The 25,940-nt window shown below is 48.3% G+C and overlaps 2 protein-coding genes and 1 pseudogene across 6 annotated transcripts; all 3 read right to left on the bottom strand.

Annotated features, from left to right (window-relative positions):
* Positions 1-2,260: 2,260 nt before the first annotated feature.
* On the bottom strand, positions 2,261-6,308 carry LOC112896608. Its single transcript, XM_025964634.1, has 2 exons — positions 5,054-6,308; positions 2,261-3,068 (listed from the first exon to the last, which is right to left on the bottom strand). The coding sequence occupies exons 1-2, from the start codon at positions 5,771-5,773 to the stop codon at positions 2,424-2,426; spliced, it is 1,365 nt and encodes a 454-aa protein (XP_025820419.1). The 5' UTR covers positions 5,774-6,308; the 3' UTR covers positions 2,261-2,423.
* A 1,909-nt stretch (positions 6,309-8,217) lies between these two features.
* LOC112896607 (L-type lectin-domain containing receptor kinase IX.2-like) lies at positions 8,218-13,607 on the bottom strand. Of its 5 annotated transcripts, XR_003229507.1 has the most exons (6): positions 12,017-13,607; positions 11,338-11,905; positions 10,609-11,217; positions 10,182-10,342; positions 8,947-9,006; positions 8,218-8,691 (listed from the first exon to the last, which is right to left on the bottom strand). XR_003229507.1 is itself a non-coding variant. In XM_025964632.1 (5 exons), exons 1-4 carry the CDS (start codon positions 12,885-12,887, stop codon positions 10,219-10,221), a joined length of 2,172 nt encoding a protein of 723 aa, XP_025820417.1. In that variant the 5' UTR covers positions 12,888-13,607; the 3' UTR covers positions 8,219-8,691; positions 10,182-10,218. The 5 variants fall into 5 exon arrangements, 4 of the variants coding, with proteins under 4 accessions (XP_025820417.1, XP_025820415.1, XP_025820418.1 ...); XM_025964632.1 differs by lacking the exon at positions 8,947-9,006 and having other exon boundaries at positions 8,219-8,691; XM_025964630.1 differs by lacking the exons at positions 8,218-8,691; positions 8,947-9,006 and adding an exon at positions 9,875-10,102.
* Positions 13,608-22,533: 8,926 nt separating this feature from the next.
* On the bottom strand, positions 22,534-25,435 carry LOC112897298 (annotated as a pseudogene).
* Positions 25,436-25,940: the final 505 nt, after the last annotated feature.

The following is a 25,940-nucleotide window of genomic DNA, read 5'->3' as shown; positions in this document are numbered from 1 at the left end:
ACGCTAAGCTATTTAGTGTCACTAAATTGCGCTATAGCGCCCTTAGCTGTGATAGCGGATATATGTGCCATATCGTAGCATCTACATGTTAAAAACGCTATAGCGGCACAATAGCCCGCTATTTTGAACATTGAGACGTAGTCGTTGTCTTTTTCCTTAAAAAAAGTCGTTGCTTTTTTCATACTATATTTAGGTTTGTTTTGCATGTTCGATGGCAAACAATCGTAGCGCTCTTACTTTTTTTTGGATAGTTTAGCGCTCTTACTGATATTGAACTACTTTTGCAGGTTATGTCACGCGGATTCTGGAATGGCGCGAGGGCGTCGAAAAAAGAATGGGAACGTCAGCAGTGGAGGCAAACTAGTTGAATACAAAATATGGTTGAGGCGAGCCAGTTGGAATAGGTGGCGATTGGTCGAAACGGAAGATGTACTGTAGAATGGTAGAATGAGATCCAACGCTAAATGAAGCATTTGTTACTTGTTAGTAGTCCAAACTAATACACTCAAGTAGTCGCCTGCTTTTTTACAGTTACTACTTCCTTCGTGTAGGACATCGATATAGTGTGTAAAGCGAAGCTTTGACCAACACTACAGTAGCGGAACCAAGATTTTAATCCGGGCAGTCCTGACACTTCACTATCGGATTTACCTTCTTTGCCGAGTGCCAAAAAGCACTCGGCAAAGAGAAGCACTCGGCAAAATATAAATCGGAAAAAATTCAAAAAAGGAAATAGGAAAAAAAAATTATTGGGGGAGGTATGCACAGATAGCTAAGAGGTTTCGAACTCACGACCTCTCGCACACAATAAACTCCTTCTACCACTGCACCATTGGATCAAGTGTGTCAACATTACGTTTTTATTCTTCACATATTATAATTAACCGAGTGTAAATTATTTGTTCGAGATAGTAAATAAATTCAAATGAAAAGGTTGTTAACTACAAAGTGGCATAACTTTTCGAGATCTACAACTTTTATTTTGGTAGTTTCTTCATCCGAGATCGTTTATAAAATTTGAATTTCAAATTTGAAAACTTCAAACGTATTTTAACATGACACAATGATTTCAAATCAAAAAGTTGTCAACTACAAACTTTCATAATTTTTTAAGATCTACAACTTTAATTTTGGTGGTTTTTTCCATTCGAGGTCATTTGCAAAATTCAAATTTTAAATTTTCTAAATTCAGATGTAGTTTTTGTTGACAAGATGACTTCAAATTAAAATGTTGCCAACTATAAAATCTTATAACTTCTCAAGATCTATAAAGTTTATTTTGGTTATTTTGTTATTTCTTTATCTGACATGATAATTCTAATATTGTTTATAAATCTTATATATCTCTCATAGTTTCATAAACTACGAGAGAGATATATATGTTTTGTGAACAAATTTACATTTATTTTGTTAAATGAAGAAATGACCAAAATAAAAATTGTGTATCTTGATGAGTTATACAACTTTATAGTTGAAAATATTTTTATTTGAATTAATTTACTATTTCAAAATATAATTTGAAAATTATCTTTACCCAGTATTTAAAAAAACACTCGGCAAAGAGACTCTTTGCCGAGTGCCCGAAAAAAACACTCGGCAAAATACTTGACACTCGGCAAAGATCTTTTTTCCGGTAGTGCTTGCTCCCTCCGTCCTAAGATAAGTATTATTTTAATATTTAAATTTTATCTCATAAAAAGTGTTATTTTAGCTTATAATAAAATTCATCTAATTAAAATAATTAAAGCAATATCAAGTACCAAGAAAACATTGTATAGAAAAATGTATAGAGCTAATCAAATTCTTGGTGGATGTTACTTCTGTAGTTTTACTGCATATGCATTCATTGAGGATCCAGAAAATCAAATAAATAACACAGTTTTCAATCACAATTGTTAGAAGTAATTAGGGGTAACAAGATCATTTCTTAGGATAAGTAATGTGTCTGAAATTTTCTAAAATAACACTTATTTTAGGACGGATGGAGTATATTGTTAGCATATTCTATGATTTGTACCAAAATTTATTAGATTATTAACTAGTAAAAATCTCAAACTTAGGGTAGTCCTAGGCCTATAGTGCTACCCACCTGGTTCCACCACTGACCAACAGGTTCTATGGAAAAATGATATTTCAAATACAATTAATCAAACATTTTGGAAGTAATTTTCATGGTGAATCTAGTTACATCAGTCTTACATTATTAGTCTTAGTGAATTTTGAACATCGATGGTGAAAGTTAAAATTTTTGACCAGCATGAATCCTAACCGCATGTATTTTGTATCGAGAGACTTGTGTCTATACATACAAAAGAAGATCTCAAAAGGAGAATTTAAATTACAAGAGATCCATTGCCTTTACACGCGCCCATCCGGAACAACACATGAATCAAAGAATGTGAGCACTCACTGCACCCATCGGTTTACCCAAAACCCATCACCTTGGGCGCGAATCTCAAGAACCTGGTGAGTGAGTTTGGCAAAAACTTCCTCGCGAAGAGGAAGCAGACGTCGGTGGTCCTGCCGTTGTACGTGCACGTGCTGCCGCTCCTGAGCCACCGCAGGAAGTCGACGGTGACCTCCATCCTGGTGAACCTCGCCGGGTGCGGGCCGCCGCGGGACCAGTCGACCCACGTGAGGCTCCGGTTGGCGGCCGCCGCGGGCCGCCGGATGTGGAGGAGCGTGGGCAGGTAGTGCTCGTCGGCGTAGCAGCTGCGCCTGCAGAAGCGCCGGAAGACGGAGAAGTAGACGCGGTCGGCGACGACGTCGGCGGCGAGGGCCCGGTCCAGGTCGAACCACTGGGAGCCCTTGCGCCACTGCGCGGCGGTCACGACGGGGCTCATGCGGCGGTTGTAGCGGCCGCGGCCCGTGGCGCCGGGCTGGTCGTAGGACTCGAGGAACACCTCGGCGGAGTTGACGAGGTAGGAGTGGACGGTGGGGAAGTCGAAGAGCGGGACGTGCGACTCCGAGAGGAGGACGAAGCGGGCATTGGAGGGGTCGTCCAGGAGGGCGTGCGCCAGCAGCCGGCGCTCCGCCTCCACCATGCTGATGTGGCCCCATTTCACCTCCTGCATATTTATAATTTAAACGTGTCAATATTAATACTAAAATACATACTTCATTGCCATCTTTGCAAAAAAGTGTATGTAATTTTTTTTAGATTGGGACAAGTGTTTGTGACTGTTAATGGTTCCATATCACGAAAATTAGAAATTGTCATGTTTTGAACTGAGTGATGATGGGATTCCTTATTTGAACTGTGGAAGATAAGAATAAAAACGAAAAGAAAATGTTGGCAATTCCGAGAAGCAAGCAAGTGCATGTTCATTGTTTCGATTATAGGAGCGGGTTCGTCGTACTAACATTATCCTCCATCATCAATCATGCATGAGTCCTTTTCAACCAACGTGGCATGAGGTACATTGACCATGACGTTTTGTTCCTTGGCCTGGTAATGTTCCGGAATACAATGTATTATAACGTGGCATGCTGGCACTGAAGCACTACGACGTAGGCATTAACTAGTGAGGGAAACTTTGAGTGCGTCGAATGCCAATCCTGTTGATGAAGCAGCTAGCTGGCGGTGCTTTCCAGGTGCACAAGGCACGTCGTGTTGTCACAACTCACAACTCAAGCAAGGTGATTCTAGCTAGGAACCTTGGACCTTCCTTGCTTCAGAGTTCAGGACCAATACAGTAGGAATTTACTATTTAGTTTGATCGATCAGTTCTTAGCCAGTACTAGTGGTCAATTTCAATTTTTTTAACTAATATTCTCGCCTATTTTATTTTGGCTGCTATTTCTCACATGTTAGTTTACTCGGTGCTTTTTCGCGCACTGCAGTTGTTGATTCGACATTTTTATGATGAGTAACGTTGATTTAATTCCTACCAGATTTGTCGATTCAATACATTCTGCACCCTCCATCCTAAAATAAGGGGGTGTTTGGTTCCGGAGAGCTAAACTTTAGATCTATCACATCAAAAAATCTTATCATTTATAAGTATTAAATAAAATTTAATTACAAAATTAATTACAGAACTCTTAGGCTAATTCGTGAGACTGTAGCATCACTGTACAAAAGATTTTATAAACAGATTTTATTTAATACTCTTAAATGGTTCTTAAATGGTAAGGTTCTCTTTGACGTGACAGAGCTAAACTTTAGCCCTCCGGAACTAAACGGAGCCTACATGTTTATCTTGTCCCATAAAGAGTGTTCTTTTATATTGTAGTAAAGTTCATCCAATTGAAGAAATGTCAAATGCGAAGAAAGAACTGTATAAAGAAGCGTATGGAGCCAATCAAATGCTTACATAACTTTTCTATGCATTGAGAATCTAGGGAATCGAATAAACAATATGGTTTTTAATCATAACTGTTATAGTTAATTAGGGGTAACATGATCATTTCTCACTGCTAGTAATGTTTTTGTGGTAATTAATGGAGCAAGTGTAGCTTTCTTTTTTGGGTGCTCATTAGTTAGCTAGGAATAAGTGATCAACCACTAAATGGCAAGTGAATATTCCTACCGATGATCCTTGCCATTCCAGAACAAAAGCAAAGAAAAGAAAAGGTTGCCGTCCAGACAGGGAAACATCAAACATGGGCATCTTTCTCTAGGCAGTAGGCCCCGAACTCATCGCCCGCCCGGGCAGGCGGGCACCCCTGCGGAGTTACGTTGCATGTGGAAAAGGCGAGTATTCTTTCCGTGCGGCGCCGCCCGACAATTGGATGGCACGCCCCGCCCTACGCGTCGCCGGACTCGCTTGTCATTTGTAAACCCTTGCAGTGCCATCTACTCCAATTGGAATGCTTTCCGTGTGGATCCGGATTGCTCCCCGTCCCGTCAATGGCGCCCGGACGCCTGGCGATGATGGGGTTTAACTATGCATTCATGATGCGTTTGCAAATAAACAATCCACTAATTAATGTGCCGGTGATGATGGGGTGAATGATTTCCGTTAATGCTTTCTCTCTCCTGCGATTACGCGATTGGATTCTCTGCTAATTAAGGCGCGCCATGAATGGCGGGGTGGAGGATGGGACGCACCTTGCTGGGGATCCTCCGGCCGTGGAAGGCGGAGGTCGCCGGCGGCTCGGAGCCGTTGAAAGCCGGGTCGGTGTGCACGTAGACGGAGTAGCGCCCGTGGTGGCCGTCGAAGAACTTGTCCCACAGCGGCGCCATGGGCAGGTCCCACCGTGTCAGGAACAAGAACGCCACCTTGGGTGCCGCGCCGGCCGGCACCGACCGCGGCGCGGACGCTGCAAGAGCCATCAGCTCCTCATCGTCGTCGTCGCCGCCGATTCTATCAGCGCCCCCGGACGAGGCACCGCCAGCCGCCGTCGGTGGCGGAGGGGCATTAGTGAAAGCGCTAATGCCCGCCGGCGTGCCCGCCGGCGGCGCCTCCGACGACGACCAAGGCCCTTGTTCCGGCTGTGGCGGGCGCGGCGCCGTTGGCGGCTCCTGCTGCCGGTCCTGGACGGCGTTCGCGGCGTCGGCGGATGTCGGCAGGAAGAGCCCGGCGAGCGCTTCTCCGTGGGCGTGGAGCGACGCCGTGTAGGTGTCGTAGGGGGAGGCGGAGGAGCTCATGAGGATGGAGGCGGTGGCCACGACGCCGAGCGCGAAGCCGAGGGCGGCGCAGAGCAGGAGCTTGGTCCGGACGGGGAAAGCCGGCGCGGCGGCCATGCCGCCGATGCCGGCCAACACCATGGGCAACACATGCTGCGGCTGCGGCTGCGCCTGTTGCTGCTTAAGATTCTTGGTGGTCATGGTAGGGAAGACAGGGCATTGAAGGGGCAGGTCGGCAGGACAAGGCACCCGGTGGGGGCGGCAACTGGGGTGAGGTCGACGGCGGCGGTCGCGGGGAGTATTTATTTGCACGCGGCGGACGACGCGCGCACGTGACCATGAATTCGCAGGAACACGTAATGATCGGGGGGGATCGACCGGGGGTAAAAGGAAACCTGGGGAGGGGAGGGGGAGGGAAGGGACGACTTGGTCGTCGCGTGGCGGGCTTGGATTCGTCGCCGTCGTGGTCGGGTCGCCGGTCTCCGAAAGTGGGCTCTGCGAGGACGGCGGCCGGCGGGGCCCCCTCTCCAGTTGTTATTTGTCGGTGGCGGGGCTGGTCCAGGCAGGCCTAGAACAGGTTTGCAGCCATACAAATCTTGACACTAGTTTCGGCTACTAGCTTGGAAGAAGCAATGACGAGGCTGCTGCGCCGGTGTTTCCCGCGTGCTGGAAGAACGTTCTATTTTTTTCTTTCCATTCTTAATTTCTAATCCACTTGAAGATATTTCTTCTTGGATATGTAATTTGCCTTTCCTTTTCTCTTCTCCATCTATTTTATTTTCTTTCCTCTATGTTTCTAATTTTAATTTCGTATTCTTTTATTTTTATAGTTTTATAGATATTTACAATTAGGTTTTACATTTTGAATCACTCCAGTGGTGAAAAAAATTATTTTATCTTTCATTTTATTTATTCTTCTCTTCTCTGTTCTTTTCTTTTCTTAGCTTTTCTTTTCCTTTCCTTTTCTTTGTATTCTTAATATGTTCACATGTAAGGATAATTTATTTGTGATGTAATCACATTTGTTTTTCATGTATGATTATTTATTTACAATTATTTAAGATTTTGCACTTGTTCACTATGTTTAATATTTTGCACGTCGTATACAATTATTTATCGGTGAATTTAATAATTTGTTTGTTATGTTAATTTTCAATTATTTTGTGCTACATAATCAAATGTTTGAGATATTCAATATTTTATTTGTATTTTTGCTTGATGTGTAACTTTTTGTTCACGTTGTACAATCATGTAGTACTCATGTCTAATATTTTATTCGTTGTATATAATTATTTTTCGTGCATGTAATAATTTATATGTATTGTTCAGTTTCTAATTTTCCATACAATCAAATCCGTGTGATGATCAATCTTTTGTTTATGGTGTACTATTTGTTTTTAGACCATGTTTAATCTTTTATTCATGGAAATAATTTGTTCCTATTGTTCAAGTATTTGTTCATAATAGTATTAGTTATTAGATATTTTAAATGTATTGAGAAACTATTATCAAGAATGGTCAAATGCGGTCTTGTTTCGAAGATCTTGTTGTAGAAAATATAGTGGTGTAATTAGTTTATTTGGATAGTTAGCTTGAAATCTATGGAATTTTTAATTCTATGAAATCTTTAGGACATGATGATTGATGAGATGATGATGATCTGGTTTTGGTAGGGCAAGCTTCAGGCGAGAAACAATATATTTTGTCACCTTCGGTGATAGGTAACCGCAGTCCACCATGAATCATGAAGTAAGAGCGTCGTCCAACAAGGGAGGGCATAGCTAGATGACCTTGGACCCTGGTCTACGTGAAGGTGAAGAATCTAAGCCCAACTAGCGATTAATTCCGTTCTAGTCTTGCTCAACCAGCAAGGCAACTATTTTTCAGTCAAATTGTGGTACAGAGGAGAGAGACAGCAGCTCCAACGGAGAAAAGGAGGGATAAAATATAGAATATAGTAAATTGCATCCACCATACAACAAGTTGTATGGTTGTATCACTTTGGTCTAACAAGTTGCAAAACATACAAATAGATACACGAACTTGTCAAATGGGAGCATATATGGTCATAAGTACGCTACCGAGTGTATTTCTACATGGCAATATGCCATATGGACTTTAACTTAGGTATAAGTGTATTTTAGAAGTTCTCAGAATAATGGTAGGTCAGGATTTTTCTCATACAGGTAACAAATATAGTTAGGTTGCAGCTTAATTATTTTTGCTTTCTCATGTGTATTTTAAATGAGCTCTTATGATAATGCAAAGTTAAATAGATTTTCTTAGTGTTAGGACTCGGCTCTTGCATATGAGGCTTTACTACTTTATTATATACTGTTTCACCACTCACTTATCTATATGGGTCATGGGTTCTTATATATTTTTCTCTTGTATCTTTTTTATTGGATAGGAGTTATAGGTATTATACGCATCCTCGAAGCAATGTGTGTTTCTTTTGTTCTAGAAGATATCTTACTTAACTTAATGGTCATTCACTTTTGTAGGTTGGTTTCATTGGTACTGTTGAATTTGAATCACTATGATATTTTATAATGATGTCTAGTAAACTTTGAAGTCAAATATAACGCTACTTGTTGACTATTTGTAGAATAAGCACTAAATCAGTTTTCATTATATGCAAACATAAATATTATCTAACATTAGATGGGTTGCATGGAAGGTGGAGAAGCAGGGGGTGCCGCGCACCCGCTCTCGACGTGTCCCACCGAGGGGCGCGGCCTCCGCCGGCTGACCACTCCTCGCCGCGGCGATCTCGGACATGAGGCCCCACGCGTCGGCGTACGGGTTGGAGCGGAGCAGGGAGGAGACATGGATTGTGGCTTCCTGTGGGAAGCCGAGCTCACCGACCGTCGACCCGCGCGGGAGGTCCTGGCCGGTGTACGAGACTTGCAGCAGCTCGCCGCCGCGGGCGGCGCCCTTCCCGAGGCGCACCCGGATCACGATGGTGGTGGAGTCGATGTTGCGCAGCAGGAGCTGGACGACGCCGGACGCAGAGTCACAATCTAGTGTCCTCCAGAGACTTCTCTTCCTCTTCGCTGTTCTAGTGTGCTCCAATCTCGTTGGAGAGAGTCTCGATCCCACACATTGATGCTCAGTTCCTGCGGCACAGCTTCGATTTGGGTGGCAATTAGCTCGAATTCCTCCGGATAGGGCAATGATTTGGTGGTTGGGCACCAGTTTTTGATGAGGAGAAGCTCGACCCTTGCAGTAGGGTATCGATTGGGTGGCGAGGAGCTCGATGTCTAGTAGGATGGTGTCGATTTTTGGTGGTAACGGTCATTTACCTGAGCTTCGGGGCTGAGGGTTGGGGGGTTGGGGGGGGGGGGGGGGGGCGGTGGGGTGGGGGAGAGTACCTTACTACAGATGCAAAGGCTACCTGCACCATCTCCATTTCTCCTATGGTCATCCCCAACCTGCACATGCATTGGATGCTGCATCTGATGAAGCAAAAAAAAAAAAAAATGCATGCCTAACACCATGTTGCATTAAGTGACTCCCATTGTTGCATGAGTTAGTTTTAGATGTTGCATGGTTAATTTCGAAAGGGTGCAACATGTGACTTCTTTTATGTTTCGGTCGTTGATTTTCTGATGTTCCAGGAGGTAATTTTTACAAAGACTTTGTTGATTTTCTGATGTTCTGGTGGTGGAAGCAGGAGAGAGAGACCGCTTAACTTGAAGGCCTGAACAAATAGACATTGGACGGTTGGAGTCTCCGGAAAGACGAAGGTAGCTGCACAGCCAAGTTCAGACTTGAGAGATGAAGCCGTGCTACCAGGGAGGAATTAGAAGGCCAACCCTGACCTTTCTCGCCGACATAGTATTGGAGCAAGTTGGAGCCACATGATTCATGGTGGATGAGAAAGCAGATCTGAGGAGATGCCCAAATCTGCTAGTCTGTGAAGGATAGGTCCGGGTGTTGTAATTGGTGTTTTTGGATGTTGCGATCGGTGAATATTGATGTTGCGATCGGTGATTAGATTCCCTCCTCCGGATGTTACAATGAGTGACTTGTAATGTTACAAAGCTCTTTCTGATATTGTGCTTCTTTTTTGTTAATTGTTTGCTGTATCAAGGATGCTACTTTCCAGTGTAATTTTGCTCTCTTGGAAAATGTCGACACGAGCAGTCTTTTTCATATTTCTTTATGTTGCAAACTATGCCTGGTCATGTTATCAAAGAAATTTTTTGATGTTGCAAATGGTATTTTTGATGTTGCAAAAGATCGTAACTGTGGAAGAAAGTTTTGAATGTTGCATCTAACCTGATATGCATGTTGCAGTGCGAATTTCTATCCTTAAATCTGATAGCACGAGTTATTTTTACACATGTAACTTTTATGTTGCAACATTAATTTTTAATATTGCAACTATTACTTTCTAATGTTGCGACGGAGCGTCCAATGAGAAATTTCATATCAGATGTCCCGACGCTGGTAACTCCGTAATTAAAGACATCAGTATTTCCTCCGTCGGCCGCAGTGGGAAGGCCCAAGTACTTCTCCCTAGAGCTTCATTTGGGATTCGTAAGCTCGTGTGAACTTCATTTGCCATAAATTAAGTATTCCCTGACCCCAGCACGAGTCATACCTGATCTGATGCAATCCGTGCCGTGCTCCTCTGACCATCAAGTCCGTGAAACCCCTCCTCCCCAACTCGCTCCCCCGGAACAAAAGAAACCGTCCGGCAGCGGTGCCTCGGCGATTCCACGGCCTGCTTTAATTAAGTGGGTGTACGGTGTACCAGTACGCCTGGACACACTCAAAATTAAAAGATTTGCTTTTAACAACTTTAATTTGCAAGTTGAAACGGTATAAGACAGTCGAGCTAGCATATATATATATATATATATATATATATATATATATATATATATATATATATATATATATTCTCTCTCAACAAGCCAGCAACAAGGTACAAATAAAGACGCCTAACAAGCTAGCTGCCATTCTGGAACGGGCGGTGCCTCCGCTGCTCGTGCCAGTGACAGCCCTTGGTTCAGTTGAATTCAGACCTGCGTGCCACTGATGACTGTGACAGGAACGTCGAGGCCGGCATCTTCATGGGCAGTCTTTGCAAGGGCGCATCGAGCCGCAGAACATTGATCGCCTGCCTCATGGACGGCCTCAAGTTGCGGTCAGGGTGTGCACACCAGAGCCCGGTGACTAGCACGCTCTCCATCTCCCTGGCGTCAAAGTTACCATTCAACCGCACGTCCGCAGCCTCAATGATCCTTCCACGCCTGTAGAATTCCCAAACCCACTGGACAAGGTGGACGGTGGCGTATTCTTCATCAGTGTCGTCTGATACTTCCACAATGGGACGCCTGCCGCACGCGACCTCAAGGAGCACCACGCCGAAGCTGTAGACGTCTGATGATGTGCTGGCCTTACCGGATAGCAAACACTCGGGATCCATGTACCACATGGTACCGGCGAGCGCAGTCGTGTGTGACTGTCGGTCACGGTCCATGAGCCTCGCGAGCCCGAAGTCACCAAGCTTGGCGGTGAAAGAAGCGTCCAGCATGATGTTGCTTGGCTTGATGTCACGGTGGAGGATGCACCGCTCCGAGTCTTGGTGCAGGTACAGAAGTGCAGAACCGATGCCGAGCACAATATCATACCTTAGAAATATTATATTACACAAGTAATTTAATTAGGAAATTGAGTCAACATGCATATGTATGTAATTTGGAGAGAGGACGTTGCAGAGATGATGTGCAATTCGTTCGTTAATTAGGTACCTGAGCTGCCACGACATGACGTTGTTCTGGCTATGGATGTGAGTGTTGAGGCTCCCGTTGGGCATAAGCTCGTACACAAGCAAGAGCTCGCCGCCGTCATGGCACCAGCCGATGAGCTGAACAAGGTTGCGATGCCTCAGCTGGCTAATAATCTTCACCTCGGAGTTGTACTCTTTCCTCCCCTGACCAGAGCTCTTGGACACCCTTTTCACGGCGACGTGAAGGTCCGTATCTTTCAAGTGCCCCTGATACACCGACCCGAATCCACCCTCACCGAGCTTCTCCTTTTCTGAGAAGAAGTTGGTTGCAGCCTCCAGCTCGCTGTAGCGGAATCGCCTTGGCCCGGCCTGTTCCTCAAACTCGTCCTCCGGAGCCTCCTCCCCTGGCACATCTTCTCCAATCTGTCGGCCCTTGCTTCTGCGGCGGCGCAGCAAGAAGCAAACCAAGATGCCGGTGCGGCGCAGCAAGAAGGAAACCAAGAAGCCGGTGCAGCGCAGCAAGAAGGAAACCAAGATGCAGGTGCTGATGACTATCACGGAGACAATAGTCACACCGGCAATATATAACGCTGAAGAATTGGAGGCGATAGCAGGTTAATTAATTTGATATAAACTAAAGCTGAGCACCCAAAGAACAGCTTGCTGGCAGGTTAATTATTGAAATATTGGTACTAACTAACCCGGTGGTACCGTCAGTGGCGGCGGCGGCGGCGGCGGCGGCAGAGGAACGGTGATGCCGACGTCCTCTCGGATGCTGTATGCCACATAGCAGCTGTAGCACTTGACGGCACCATAGGTGTTGTTCGGGCGCGAGCTGTTGAGCTCTATTACCATATTCTGGAGGCACTCGCTGCACATGCTGTCGTTGAGGTCCCTGGTGCACTGCGCCAGCCCGTAGATCACCTGCTGAGCGTTGCCTTGCGAATCCGTGTACTCCTTGCTGCCGTTGGCGAACCGCAGCAAGGAGCTCGCAGCCTCCGACACGAGCCCGCTCATCAGAGTCCACCGCTCGGCGTTCATAGTCGCCGCGTCGCTGACGTATGGGTCTGGAGAGGCCTCCGAGGAGGCGTAGGACACGATTTCCCGGTCGGCGTCGGAGAAGAAGGACAGGTTGGAGTAGCGGAGGATGCAGGCGTCTCCGGAAATCTTGGCCTGTCGGCTGAACGGGCACTCCTGCTGCACATAGCCGGACACATTTCGGAGGCAGTCTTGGCACTGCGTCAAGTTGCGGTCGGCGTAGCACATGGCAAGGCCAAACACCCTGTCCGGTGCGCTGCCAGCCGTGATTTCGGCAAAGCCGTCGTTGGCTATGGTGCTCGGCGGAAGGTCGCCGATGAGATTGAGGAGGTTTGCATGGTACTGGCTTCCGGCGGTGAAGTTGCCCGAGGTCGAGCACTCCTGGCGGTCGAAGTAGCACGTTTTGTAGTTGCAAACCACCCCCACTGTGTCTGCGGCCCCGGCGGCGAGCAACAGAACGACGGTTAGCACAGGGGTTTGGAAGCTCGGCGAAGCCATGGCCAATGGCAGAGAAGACGACGACCTGGGTCGCATTGGGTAACGGAGCAGGGCAGCGTTCGTTACGATCTTCCACAGGTTTTAATTTCTAGGAGCCGTTCAACTCAGTATCCTTCTCGGTACCTGCTGCGGCCACACAATGAGAGTGTGGTGGTCAGCCGATCTTATCGCGAGTGCTTGGAACATTTTTGTAGGATTATCCTTTTCAATCCAAAATGGCCATGATTCCGAAATTCACAGGACGGTGAACTCATCAATCATCCTTGCATGGAAACGAATCAGCGTGCTGCCAATTGGGAGGCTGCCTTCCTATTTGCAAATTAGTATATTTTGTGCGCCACTAACTATTTATCTTCTTCCTTTTTCATTTTCATACGAGATGATATCTATCGGTATTTTACCGGCTGCCAACCTAGGAATATGCTCAAGGTGGTAAGTTTAGGTGAGGAGACGCCGAGATCAGGAACTTGAAGGTGCAAGGAACACAAAGCTTAGACAGGTTCGGGCCGCAAGGTGCGTAATACCCTACGTCATGTATGATTTGTATTGCCTTTGGTGTAGTATGATCTAGAGATCTTCTATTTTAAGAGGGGTCCCTCTCATCCTTTATATATGCGAGTGGCCAAGGTTATAAGGATACTAACCAATATCAGCTAAGAAATCGTATCAAAACATATCTCGAGTAGATTTCTTCTGTATCGGTTAACTCTATCTTCTACTTAAACGGAATAAATAAGAGATAAACGAGATAAATAAGAGATAAGATGGACTTAATCTCTTAAATCTCTTTAAACTACGTTCACAGTCCCGTGGCCCCGGGTCTGACAAGCCCCCGAGCTCTTCGAAGCTGAGTACTGCAGGCTTATCGAGTACTTTCGAAGTAGTCTTCGGCTTCTTCTGAAGCTCCGTCTTGAAGTCCTTCTTCGAGTACTTACTTGGCTGCATCGAAGCTATGAGGTGCTCATGCCCCGAATTATATTTCTAATATGGTGTGCGATTGAAAAATCGCACTCCATATGGAGTAGCCCCTGAGCCTTTGGTTGAATCGGAGAATCAGGCTGAGGGTCGAATTAGTCTTGAGTCCTCCTTACTTACTTTTCAAATAAATTTAAAAAAATAAGTAGTCGATGCCACGTATCCCGCAGCCCCCGAGCCTTTAGTCCAAATCCCTAAATTTGGAGAAAAGGATCGGAAAGTCGTGGCATGCGACGAAAAAATATCCACACGGTAATTTACCAACATGATGGTACAAATGATGAGGGTTAGATCTGAAATTCGAAAAACCCCTCTTTTCAGACCAATTAACCCTGAAAAAATGATTAATTGAATATTTAATCCAAACAGTCCACCAAATGACCCTTCGTCTTCGGAATATTTCCAAAAATTACTCTTCAACTTCGGAACAGTAAACTTTTCCCCAACCGCTGGTTATTTAACCCCGCGGCAACAGTGAAAAAAGACTGTGCTTCCAATCTGCAATCTGCCCAAAACCAGAAAAATCCCCAAAAAGAGCCGCATCCTGCCATCATCCTCCCGAAGAAATTCCAACCCCACAGATCTCCCCGCCCCTCTCCCCGCAGCCCCCGAGCAACTCGTGGCGAGCGATCCGGAGATGGCGCCTAAGAAATCAGAGATAGAAGGGAGGAAGAAGGAGGCGCAATCGGCGACCGAGGCGTGGATACACAGTAAGTGTTCTCTCAATGATCTTAATAGGCTAGTTTCCGAGGGATTGCTCCAAGACAAGAATCTTGTCAACTGGCGCCCCTCATTTCGCGAACCTTTCCCCATGGAAAATGTTGACGAAATTGTCACATTTTACCATTTTGCCGAACGGGGATTGGCCCTCTCCTCTTATTCTTTCTTCCGTGGCCTTCTTTATTATTATGGGCTTGAGCTCCATCACCTCAACCTGAACTCCATTTGCCACATTTCGATTTTTATCCATTTCTGTGAAGCCTTCCTCGGAATCGAACCCCACTGGGATCTTTTCCGCTTCCTCTTCCGCGTCAAACCACAACCCACCACAAAGAATCCTTCCGTTCTAGGGGCGCCGGCATCCAACTGCGACAGCAGGCCGGCGACAAGTACCTATCATACAAATTCCCTTCCAACATTCCCGGGTGGAAAAATCACTGGTTCTATATCGAAAACTATGCCCCCCAACTCCTAGAAAAATCAAACAATCCACCTGTAGTGAGGCCAGAGTGGAATATTGAACTTTCCAGGGGAGACATGGATCAGGTCGAGGAACTGTTAGACATCATAGAGGCACATAAGATGACAAGAGTGACCGGCGCATCCGTCATATTCTCCTTTTTCAAACGTCGAGTCCAACCCGTCTAACTACGCCACAAGCTTGGATTCAAGTACGCGGAGACTGAAGATCCTTCTCGCATGTGCGCAGAGGAACTATCAGATGAAGCTGCACTCCTCCGAGTCCAGCGGGTGCTATTGGACGTGGACGCCGTGCCTAACATCCCATTATTATTTTCCGCACGAAGTCCGCCCAAACCAGTAAGTATTCGACTACTTTTTGTTGGGAACAACCTCTGTTATGCCACTACTACATGAGAACCTTCTACAGGGACACACAGAATTGTACCGCAGCTACCCACCACAGCCCGACATCCCTCGGCCAGACCACCTTCTCCCCAGCGCCGCTGCCGAAGCAAAAAGGGCTTGAGTAGCTGCAGCTCAGCGCAGCAGCGAGTCCACGGAGGACGAGAGCCCCCAGGCAGAGAAGGAGGCCGAGGAAGAGAGGAGGAGGGACAACTCCTCCGGGCCAGCCGTGGAGTTGACCGAAGCTCTGCCTTTGGTACCGCAAGGTCACCGGGTGGCACGCAAGCGAAAGGCGGAAGCAGTCGAATCTTCCGGATATTGGTTTGCAGCTTTGCTGAATTGCTAAATATCGATATTGTTATATGCTGACAATGTCCGTTTGTAGTCTTGTCGCCTCTGCACCCAGGTCCGAGCCCGAAGAGATGGGAGCATTTCCTTCTGCCACCACGGCTGTCACCATTGTCATGGCGGGGACCACGCCGCCAGCTGGTCAAACCCCGCCGCCAGCAACGGAGACTCCGCGACGGGCCTTGCGGGTGAAGAAAGCCATCAAAAAGAAGTCTGCGCTGTAAGTTTGCATCTGGTTGCACAATAAACATTCTTCTTTTTTCGACTTGTACGATAACAGACTCGACTTCACCAGGGCTGCAAGCGCCGTGAAGCTCCAGCTGAAGCCAGCCACGACTACCTCAACCCCCGGGTCATCAACCCGAGCGGAATCTTCAAGCGCGGGGCCAGTCGTGGCTGCTCCAGCCCCCGAGCCATCAGCCCCCGAAGGGTCGACGTCCACAGAGCCAGCCCCTGAGGCGGACGTGACGCTGCCCGACTTGCCGCCTCTCGAGCTCCAAGAAGGCGAAGCTGGAGCCGGTGGCGAGGAACAAGTCAAGGCCCCTGTTGCCGCTCCTACAGATGGCGCGGGTAAGCATCTGACCGCCCACGGCTAGCTGCCGAGACCCAGGCGCAATGTGCTAAAGATATTTGTACTTGCAGATGCCCAGCAGACACCACCTGGAGAAGCCGCAGGGACCTCGGGGGGTTCTCGAGAACTGCCGATGGCCGGGTCCGGGTACCAAAATATCATCACCACCGATCTGGTGGAGGATCTGTTGCTGACGGACAGCAATATAAAGACCTTCAAGAAGGCGTACAAGGAAATGTACGAATTTGCCATGGTAAGACCGAAACACTTTTCTGCTTGTATCCCTTGTCAAGTTGCTTGTCATAATTTCTCCCTCTATGCAGAATTTGATCGCCCACTCCCAGAAAAAATCAGAAAAACTGAAAGCGGTTGTGAGTGGGCATCAAGAACTTGCTGTCCTGGAAAAGCGTGTCTCCGACGAGAAGATGAAGAACTTTTATCTGCGGCGGGAGCTCGACACGCTGAAGCAAGAAAGGACTCGAGAAACATGGCTCCTGAAGAACGACATGCAGAACCTCGAAAAAGCCAAATCCGAGCTCCAAAAATAACTCGAGGAACAGAAGAAAGCGCTCGAGGAACAGAAGAAAGCGCTCGAGGAGCAGCTCAAAGATCAAAAGAAAGCGCACCAAGGTAAGCCCTTGCTTCCCTCGAGTACTTGCATCTATCAATTTATCCTGGATTCTGAAATGCTCTTCACCACAGAACTTAGGAAAATCTTAATGTGTAAAGAAGAGCTGCTTACTGACGAGAAGAACCTACTGTATCACCGTACAGATGACGTTGAGAGGATGCAAAAGGTGATCGGCGACACTGAACGACAGTTCATCGACTGCCTTCAGCAAGTCAAGACGCTGGACGAGAAGGATGAGCGACGACAGAGGGAGCTGGAGGACCTCTGGGGGGCCGCCCAGGAGCTGGTGGACATGGTGGATCCACCAGAAGAAGGCGAAGCAAGCCCGCGGCCCCTGTTAGAGCGACTTCGCGGAGCCCCGCAGAAGGTGGTCAAGTTCCTCTCGGAAGCCCCGGTTGCATGTGTCAGCCACGCCCTCGCCTTCGTAAAGTCTTTTTTGCCGGAGGCGCAACTAGAAATATTTGCTCAGGGCATGGCTGATGATTGCACCGAGGACCAATTCGACCACTACCTCCAAGAAGCCCAACCTGTAGCAGGACAGATAGTACAAAGTGTACTCCAGGAGTAGGGTGTAAAAAACAAGTACTTACTTCCTTGTGTAAATATTTTATTTGATGTCTCCACTTGTGTGTGCCTTGGCGGATATGTCATCCGGGCCTAAATGCTAAGCAGTAGACGCTACCCTGGGTGCAGCGACCCTGGAAGTAGCCGTAGCTCCAAGTAGGAACTCATCCAACGAGTTGGCCATAACCTGGTCGGGCGGGCCTAACCTGTTAGGAAAGAACGCGAGCATCGTCACGAGATTGTTGTGCTTAAGGCAGAGAAAAAATGAAGCTACACAGAGTGCATCGACTCTGGATGTAGTCGAGGTCGCTCCTCATATGAGCGCGCTCCACGAGTAGGAACCAGACAAAATGGATCGAACTTGTTGGGAGCGAACGCGGGCATCGCCGCGGGACTGCCGTGTTTTTGGCGAAAAACGAAACTACCCTGAGTGCCATGACTCAGGATGTAGTCGAGGCAGCTCTTCATGCGAGCCCATCCAACAAATTGGGTATAGACTAGTCGAACGGATCGATCTTGTTGGAATAAATGCGACTACTGTCGCGAGCGACCATCCAAGGTCGCGGCAGAAGTCGATTCGTAGAAGGTATGAACGGAGCCGAAGCTTCCGTCAAAATGTGAAGTCGATAAGACGTGAACGTGGCCGTAGCCTCCGTAAAATTCATGATATGAAGTCGATTTATATAAATGATACACGTGGCCGTAACCCCCGTATGTTCACAGAGAAATTTACAACCCGAATCTTGTGGCACATAGCCTCCAAATTGATTCAAGGGAAAGAGACTGCCTGAGCCCCCGGAGATTCAGCCATCTTCGGACATCTTCTCATGGATAAAACTTTAGCAGGTTCTGAATGTTCCAAGAGTTCGGAACATCTTGGCCCTCGGGATATTGTAGTCGTTATGACCCTGGTCTTGTAACCTGCTTGACGACGAACGGACCTTCTCACCTTGAGTTGAGCTTGTGTAGGCCGGACTCATCTTGGATGCGACGTAGAACCAAGTCGCCTATGCTGAATGACCGTTCCTTCACGTTGTGATCGTGATATCGCCGAATCCCCTGCAGGTATCGAGCTGACTGAACAAGAGCAGCGCAATGAGTCTCTTTGACAGAATTGAGCTCTAAGTGCCTCACCTCGTTCGCCTCGCCTTCGTTATACATTTCAACCCTTGGAGATTTCCACATGATGTCGGCCGGCAAGATAGCTTCAAATCCATACACGAGAAAGAACGGAGTTTATCCTGTGGCTTTGGACGACTGAGTCCGAAGCCCCCAGACGATATGTGGCAGCTCATGTATCCATTTGCCTCCCTTCTTGCTATTTGCATCATAAATTCTCTTCTTGAGGCCATCAATTATCATGTCGTTCGCCCTTTCGACTTGACCGTTGGTCCGTGGGTGTGCAACAGAGACATATTTAACCTCGATGCATGCATTTTTACAGAACTCCTAGAACTGGTTGGCCGTGAAATTGGATCCCAAGTCTGTGATGATGGTATTCGGGAAGCCGAAGCGATGCAAGATATCCGAGATGAAATCAACAACCCGATCTGGAGTGAGCTTGGCTATCGGCTTGTACTCGATCCACTTGGTAAACTTGTCGATAGCCACCAGCACATGGGTGAAACCGCCTGGCGCCATTGTGAAGGGCCCAATATATCAAGGCTCCAGCACGCAAAGGGCCAGGATGGCCGTATGGTGATGAGGCTGTGGGCCGGAACATGAGACTGCTTGCCGAAGAACTGGCAGTTTTGGCACCTGCACACGAGGTCCTCCGCATCGGATACTACGGTGGGCCACCAGAAACTGGCCCTGTATGCTTTCCCCACCAGCGTCCTCGAAGCTGCGTGGTTGCCATAAACACCTTCGTGTATTTCCCGCAATATGTCATAGCCATCTTCCTTCGTGACGCAGTTCATGAGAACGCCTGACCGGGCGCCGCACCGGTAGAGCTTGCTGTCAACTAGGATGAAACCCTTACTTCTGCGCGTGACGCGTGCCATCTCGGCGCTCCTTGCGTCAATTCCTGCCGGTAGCCTTTGATCCTGGATGAAGTCGATAAAAGCCTCTCTCCAGTCCTCACCCAGCATCATGACCTCCCGATCGGGGTGTTGGGGGCCCGCATCGGTGGACATCTGAGATGAAGCCTTGATGGATGGCTGTTTGAGCTCCTGAACAAAGACTTCCGGTGGAACCTGAGCACGTGTTGACCCCAGCTTGGACAAGATATCTGCGCCAACATTGTGCTCCCGTAGCACATGATGAACCTCCAGGCTGGAAAATTTGTTTTCCAATTTGCGCACTTCCTGGACATAGGCGTCCATCGTCTCCTTGTTGCAGTCCCACTCTTTGTTGACTTGCTGAATGACAAGAAGAGAGTCACCATACAAAAGTAGTCGCTTGATCCCTAGTGATATCGCCAAACGAAGCCCGTGAAGCAAGGCTTCATACTCGGCTTCATTGTTGGATACCGCCCACAGGATCTGAAGTACATACTTCAATTGCTCGACCCGTGGAGAAATAAGCAGAACTCCGGCGCTACCGCCATCGAGCTTGAGGGACCCATCAAAATACATGGTCCAGTGCTCTAGCTTGTTGACTGGAGTTGGAACTTGATTCTCCCTCCATTCGGCCATAAAATCAACTAGGGCTTGAGATTTGATTGCAGTGCTTGGCTTGAAGTTGATTGAAAAAGCCCCCAGTTCCACTGCCCACTTTGATATACGCCCCGTGGCATCTTGATTATGAAGAATATCCGCCAACGGGAAATCCGTAATCATCGTGATCTTGTACTCATCGAAATAATGGCGTAGCTTTCTTGATGCGATTAAAATTGCGTATAAAAGCTTCTGAACGGCCGGGTACCGTACCTTGGATTCGGAGAGTACTTCGCTGATGAAGTAGGTAGGCCTCTGCAGTCCGAATGCATGGCCTTCCTCGCCTTGCTCGACTACAATAGCACTGCTGAGAACATGGGTTGTTGCCGCAATGTAAAGTAGTAGATCTTCCCCGGTAATAGGGCTGTAAGGATCGGAGGAGATTGAAGGTGATGCTTCAGATCTTGCAGAGCGCGCTCTGCCTCCTTCGTCCATTGGAACTTATCTTGGCGTTTCAAGAGCTTAAAGAAGGGTAGTCCTCTCTCCCCAAGTCGGGAGATAAACCTGTTCAAGGCTGTCATGCAATCTGTTAACTTCTGCACATCCTTGATTGTGGCCGGAGCCCCCATATCAATGATGGCCGAAATCTTCACAAGGTTGGCTTCAATGCCCCAGTTGCTGACGATAAACCCGAGCAATTTCCCTGAAGGTACTCTAAAAACGCACTTTGGTTGGGTTGAGCTTCCACCGAAATCTACGCAGACTGCTGAACGTTTCTTCCAAATCTATAATCAAATCGTCGGAATCCCTGGTCTTGATAACCACATCATCCACGTAGGCCTCAATGTTCCGATGGAGCTGGTCTGCAAAGCACATCTGGATCGCACGCTGATAAGTTGCTCCTGCGTTTTTCAACCCGAAAGACATAGTTTTGTAGGCATATGTCCCATACGGGGTGATGAACGCTGTCTTGATTTGGTCTTCCTCCTTGAGCGCAATCTGATGATAACCTGAGTAACAATCAAGGAAACAAAGCAAAACGCAGCCTGCCGTCGAGTCATCGACTTGATCAATGCGCGACAGCCCAAAGTGATCCTTCGGGCAATGCTTGTTGAGATCGGTGTAATCAACACACATCCTCCATTCATTATTCTTTTTTCGTACAAGGACAGGATTAGCTACCCACTCTGGATGAATTACTTCTTTAATGAATCCAGCCACGAGGAGTTTAGCTATCTCCCGTTTGATGGCCTCACGCTTATCATGGGCAAACCTTCGCAGGCGTTGGTTTTTAGGCACAGCTTTTGGATGTACATTCAGACTATGCTCGATCAACTCCCTGGGAACCCCTGGCATATCCGCTGGTTTCCACGCGAATATGTCTCGGTTAGCCCGAAGGAAGGTGACGAGCATGAGTTCCTATTTCTCACCTAAGCCCGCACCAATGACAGTGGTCTTAGATAAATCACCCTCCTGGAGCTGGATCATCTTGAGAGCCATGTTGTCAGTCGACTGGATGCTCGACCTGGTAGCCTTTCTCGAGAGAATCTCCAGCCCAGACTGGGAGAGCTGCTACGCGGCCGCGAGTACTTCCCCTGAAGCACCTGGCACACGAATAGTCGAAGCATACTGGATCGCCTCTTGATTGCAGTCATACGACTTCTTCAAGTCGCCTCGGAGAGTAAGTACTCCACTTAGTCCTAGCATCTTGAGAAGCAGATAAACGTAATGTGGCACTGCCATAAACTTGGCGAATGCCGGACGACCCAATATTGCATGATAAGAAGATTCGAAGCTGGCCACTTCGAACTTGATGAACTCAGTGCGGTAGTTCTCTCTCGTGCCGAAGGTGACTGGGAGAACTACCGTACCAAGTGGGTGCGCCGCATTACCTGGGACGATGCCGTAGAAAGGGGACTTGCTCGGAACCAGCATTTCCTTGAAGTCCAGGCCCATCTTATTCAGAGTGCTGGCGAAGATGAGGTTCAGACTGCTCCCACCATCGATGAGGACCTTGGTGAGCCTGACCTCTGCCACAACAGGATCCAGGACCGGGGGAACTTACCGGGCTCCAAAAAGCGTGTCCACTGGTCGTCGCGGGAGAACGAGATGGGGACCTCCGACCAACGGAGTGGTCGTGGCACCGCCGGCTCGATGGACATGATCTCCCGAAGAAGCAGCTTCTGGTCCCGCCTGGAGTCGAAATCCCCATCTCCCCCGAAGATAACGTTGACGGTCTTCGAGGCATCCTAGAACTTCGGGTTGCGCCCTTGGTCCTCTTGGTCATCATCCTCGGGTTTCTTATCTGCAGGCTTCCTGTTCTTCTTACCACTACCGGAGTTGCTAAACGTCCTCTGGAGGTGATAGCAATCGATGGCCGCGTGGTTGGCACCTGGATGCCATGGGCACTTCTTCTGCAAGAGCTTCTCGAACTTCCCTTTTTTCTCTCAACAAGCCAGCAACAAGGTACAAATAAAGACGCCTAACAAGCTAGCTGCCATTCTGGAACGGGCGGTGCCTCCACTGCTCATGCCAGTGACAGCCCTTGGTTCAGTTGAATTCAGACCTACGTGCCACTGATGACTGGTGATAGGAACGTCGAGGCCGGCATCTTCATGGGCAGTCTTTGCAAGGGCGCATCGAGCCGCAGAACATTGATCGCCTGCCTCATGGACGGCCTCAAGTTGCGGTCAGGGTGTGCACACCAGAGCCCGGTGACTAGCACACTCTCCATCTCCCTGGCGTCAAAGTTCCCATTCAACCGCATGTCCGCAGCTCAATGATCCTTCCACGCCCGTAGAATTCCCATACCCACTGGACAAGGTGGATGGTGGCGTATTCTTCATCAGTGTCGTCTGATACTTCCACGATGGGATGCTTGCCGCACGCGACCTCAAGGAGCACCACGCCGAAGCTGTAGACGTCTGATGATGTGCTGGCCTTACCGGATAGCAAACACTCGGGATCCATGTACCACATGGTACCGGCGAGCGCAGTCGTGTGTGACTGTCGGTCACGGTCCATGAGCCTCGCGAGCCCGAAGTCACCAAGCTTGGCGGTGAAAGAAGCGTCCAGCATGATGTTGCTTGGCTTGATGTCACGGTGGAGGATGCACCGCTCCGAGTCTTGGTGCAGGTACAGAAGTGCAGAACCGATGCCGAGCACAATATCATACCTTAGAAATATTATATTACACAAGTAATTTAATTAGGAAATTGAGTCAACATGCATATGTATGTAATTTGGAGAGAGGACGTTGCAGAGATGATGTGCAATTCGTTCGTTAATTAGGTACCTGAGCTGCCACGACATGACGTTGTTCTGGCTATGGATGTGAGTGTTGAGGCTCCCGTTGGGCATAAGCTCGTACACAAGCAAGAGCTCGCCGCCGTCATGGCACCAGCCGATGAGCTGAACAAGGTTGCGATGCCTCAGCTGGCTAATAATCTTCACCTCGGAGTTGTACTCTTTCCTCCCCTGACCAGAGCTCTTGGACACCCTTTTCACGGCGACGTGAAGGTCCGTATCTTTCAAGTGCCCCTGATACACCGACCCGAATCCACCCTCACCGAGCTTCTCCTTTTCTGAGAAGAAGTTGGTTGCAGCCTCCAGCTCGCTGTAGCGGAATCGCCTTGGCCCGGCCTGTTCCTCAAACTCGTCCTCCGGAGCCTCCTCCCCTGGCACATCTTCTCCAATCTGTCGGCCCTTGCTTCTGCGGCGGCGCAGCAAGAAGCAAACCAAGATGCCGGTGCGGCGCAGCAAGAAGGAAACCAAGAAGCCGGTGCAGCGCAGCAAGAAGGAAACCAAGATGCAGGTGCTGATGACTATCACGGAGACAATAGTCACACCGGCAATATATAACGCTGAAGAATTGGAGGCGATAGCAGGTTAATTAATTTGATATAAACTAAAGCTGAGCACCCAAAGAACAGCTTGCTGGCAGGTTAATTATTGAAATATTGGTACTAACTAACCCGGTGGTACCGTCAGTGGCGGCGGCGGCGGCGGCGGTGGCAGAGGAACGGTGATGCCGACGTCCTCTCGGATGCTGTATGCCACATAGCAGCTGTAGCACTTGACGGCACCATAGGTGTTGTTCGGGCGCGAGCTGTTGAGCTCTATTACCATATTCTGGAGGCACTCGCTGCACATGCTGTCGTTGAGGTCCCTGGTGCACTGCGCCAGCCCGTAGATCACCTGCTGAGCGTTGCCTTGCGAATCCGTGTACTCCTTGCTGCCGTTGGCGAACCGCAGCAAGGAGCTCGCAGCCTCCGACACGAGCCCGCTCATCAGAGTCCACCGCTCGGCGTTCATAGTCGCCGCGTCGCTGACGTATGGGTCTGGAGAGGCCTCCGAGGAGGCGTAGGACACGATTTCCCGGTCGGCGTCGGAGAAGAAGGACAGGTTGGAGTAGCGGAGGATGCAGGCGTCTCCGGAAATCTTGGCCTGTCGGCTGAACGGGCACTCCTGCTGCACATAGCCGGACACATTTCGGAGGCAGTCTTGGCACTGCGTCAAGTTGCGGTCGGCGTAGCACATGGCAAGGCCAAACACCCTGTCCGGTGCGCTGCCAGCCGTTATTTCGGCAAAGCCGTCGTTGGCTATGGTGCTCGGCGGAAGGTCGCCGATGAGATTGAGGAGGTTTGCATGGTACTGGCTTCCGGCGGTGAAGTTGCCCGAGGTCGAGCACTCCTGGCGGTCGAAGTAGCACGTTTTGTAGTTGCAAACCACCCCCACTGTGTCTGCGGCCCCGGCGGCGAGCAACAGAACGACGGTTAGCACAGGGGTTTGGAAGCTCGGCGAAGCCATGGCCAATGGCAGAGAAGACGACGACCTGGGTCGCATTGGGTAACGGAGCAGGGCAGCGTTCGTTACGATCTTCCACAGGTTTTAATTTCTAGGAGCCGTTCAACTCAGTATCCTTCTCGGTACCTGCTGCGGCCACACAATGAGAGTGTGGTGGTCAGCCGATCTTATCGCGAGTGCTTGGAACATTTTTGTAGGATTATCCTTTTCAATCCAAAATGGCCATGATTCCGAAATTCACAGGACGGTGAACTCATCAATCATCCTTGCATGGAAACGAATCAGCGTGCTGCCAATTGGGAGGCTGCCTTCCTATTTGCAAATTAGTATATTTTGTGCGCCACTAACTATTTATCTTCTTCCTTTTTCATTTTCATACGAGATGATATCTATCGGTATTTTACCGGCTGCCAACCTAGGAATATGCTCAAGGTGGTAAGTTTAGGTGAGGAGACGCCGAGATCAGGAACTTGAAGGTGCAAGGAACACAAAGCTTAGACAGGTTCGGGCCGCAAGGTGCGTAATACCCTACGTCATGTATGATTTGTATTGCCTTTGGTGTAGTATGATCTAGAGATCTTCTATTTTGAGAGGGGTCCCTCTCATCCTTTATATATGCGAGTGGCCAAGGTTATAAGGATACTAACCAATATCAGCTAAGAAATCGTATCAAAACATATCTCGAGTAGATTTCTTCTGTATCGGTTAACTCTATCTTCTACTTAAACGGAATAAATAAGAGATAAACGAGATAAATAAGAGATAAGATGGACTTAATCTCTTAAATCTCTTTAAACTACGTTCACAGTCCCGTGGCCCCGGGTCTGACAAGCCCCCGAGCTCTTCGAAGCTGAGTACTGCAGGCTTATCGAGTACTTTCGAAGTAGTCTTCGGCTTCTTCTGAAGCTCCGTCTTGAAGTCCTTCTTCGAGTACTTACTTGGCTGCATCGAAGCTATGAGGTGCTCATGCCCCGAATTATATTTCTAATATGGTGTGCGATTGAAAAATCGCA

The sequence above is a fragment of the Panicum hallii genome, chromosome 6, assembly GCF_002211085.1.
Source record: "Panicum hallii strain FIL2 chromosome 6, PHallii_v3.1, whole genome shotgun sequence".
NCBI classification, from domain to species: Eukaryota; Viridiplantae; Streptophyta; class Magnoliopsida; order Poales; family Poaceae; genus Panicum; species Panicum hallii.
The sequence above is the reverse complement of the archived record's forward strand: the minus strand, read 5'-3'. Positions and strand labels throughout refer to the sequence as shown.

Coding starts and splice junctions, on each gene's coding strand:
- LOC112896607 (XM_025964632.1), bottom strand. CDS start 12,887: ATGCGACCCAGGTCGTCGTCTTCTCTGCCATTGGCCATGGCTTCGCCG. Junction 11,906..12,016: donor GCCACTGACGGTACCACCGG/GTTAGTTAGTAC, acceptor CCAATTCTTCAG/CGTTATATATTGCCGGTGTG. Junction 11,218..11,337: donor GTCATGTCGTGGCAGCTCAG/GTACCTAATTAA, acceptor AATATTTCTAAG/GTATGATATTGTGCTCGGCA.
- LOC112896608 (XM_025964634.1), bottom strand. CDS start 5,773: ATGACCACCAAGAATCTTAAGCAGCAACAGGCGCAGCCGCAGCCGCAG. Junction 3,069..5,053: donor GCCGGAGGATCCCCAGCAAG/GTGCGTCCCATC, acceptor ATAAATATGCAG/GAGGTGAAATGGGGCCACAT.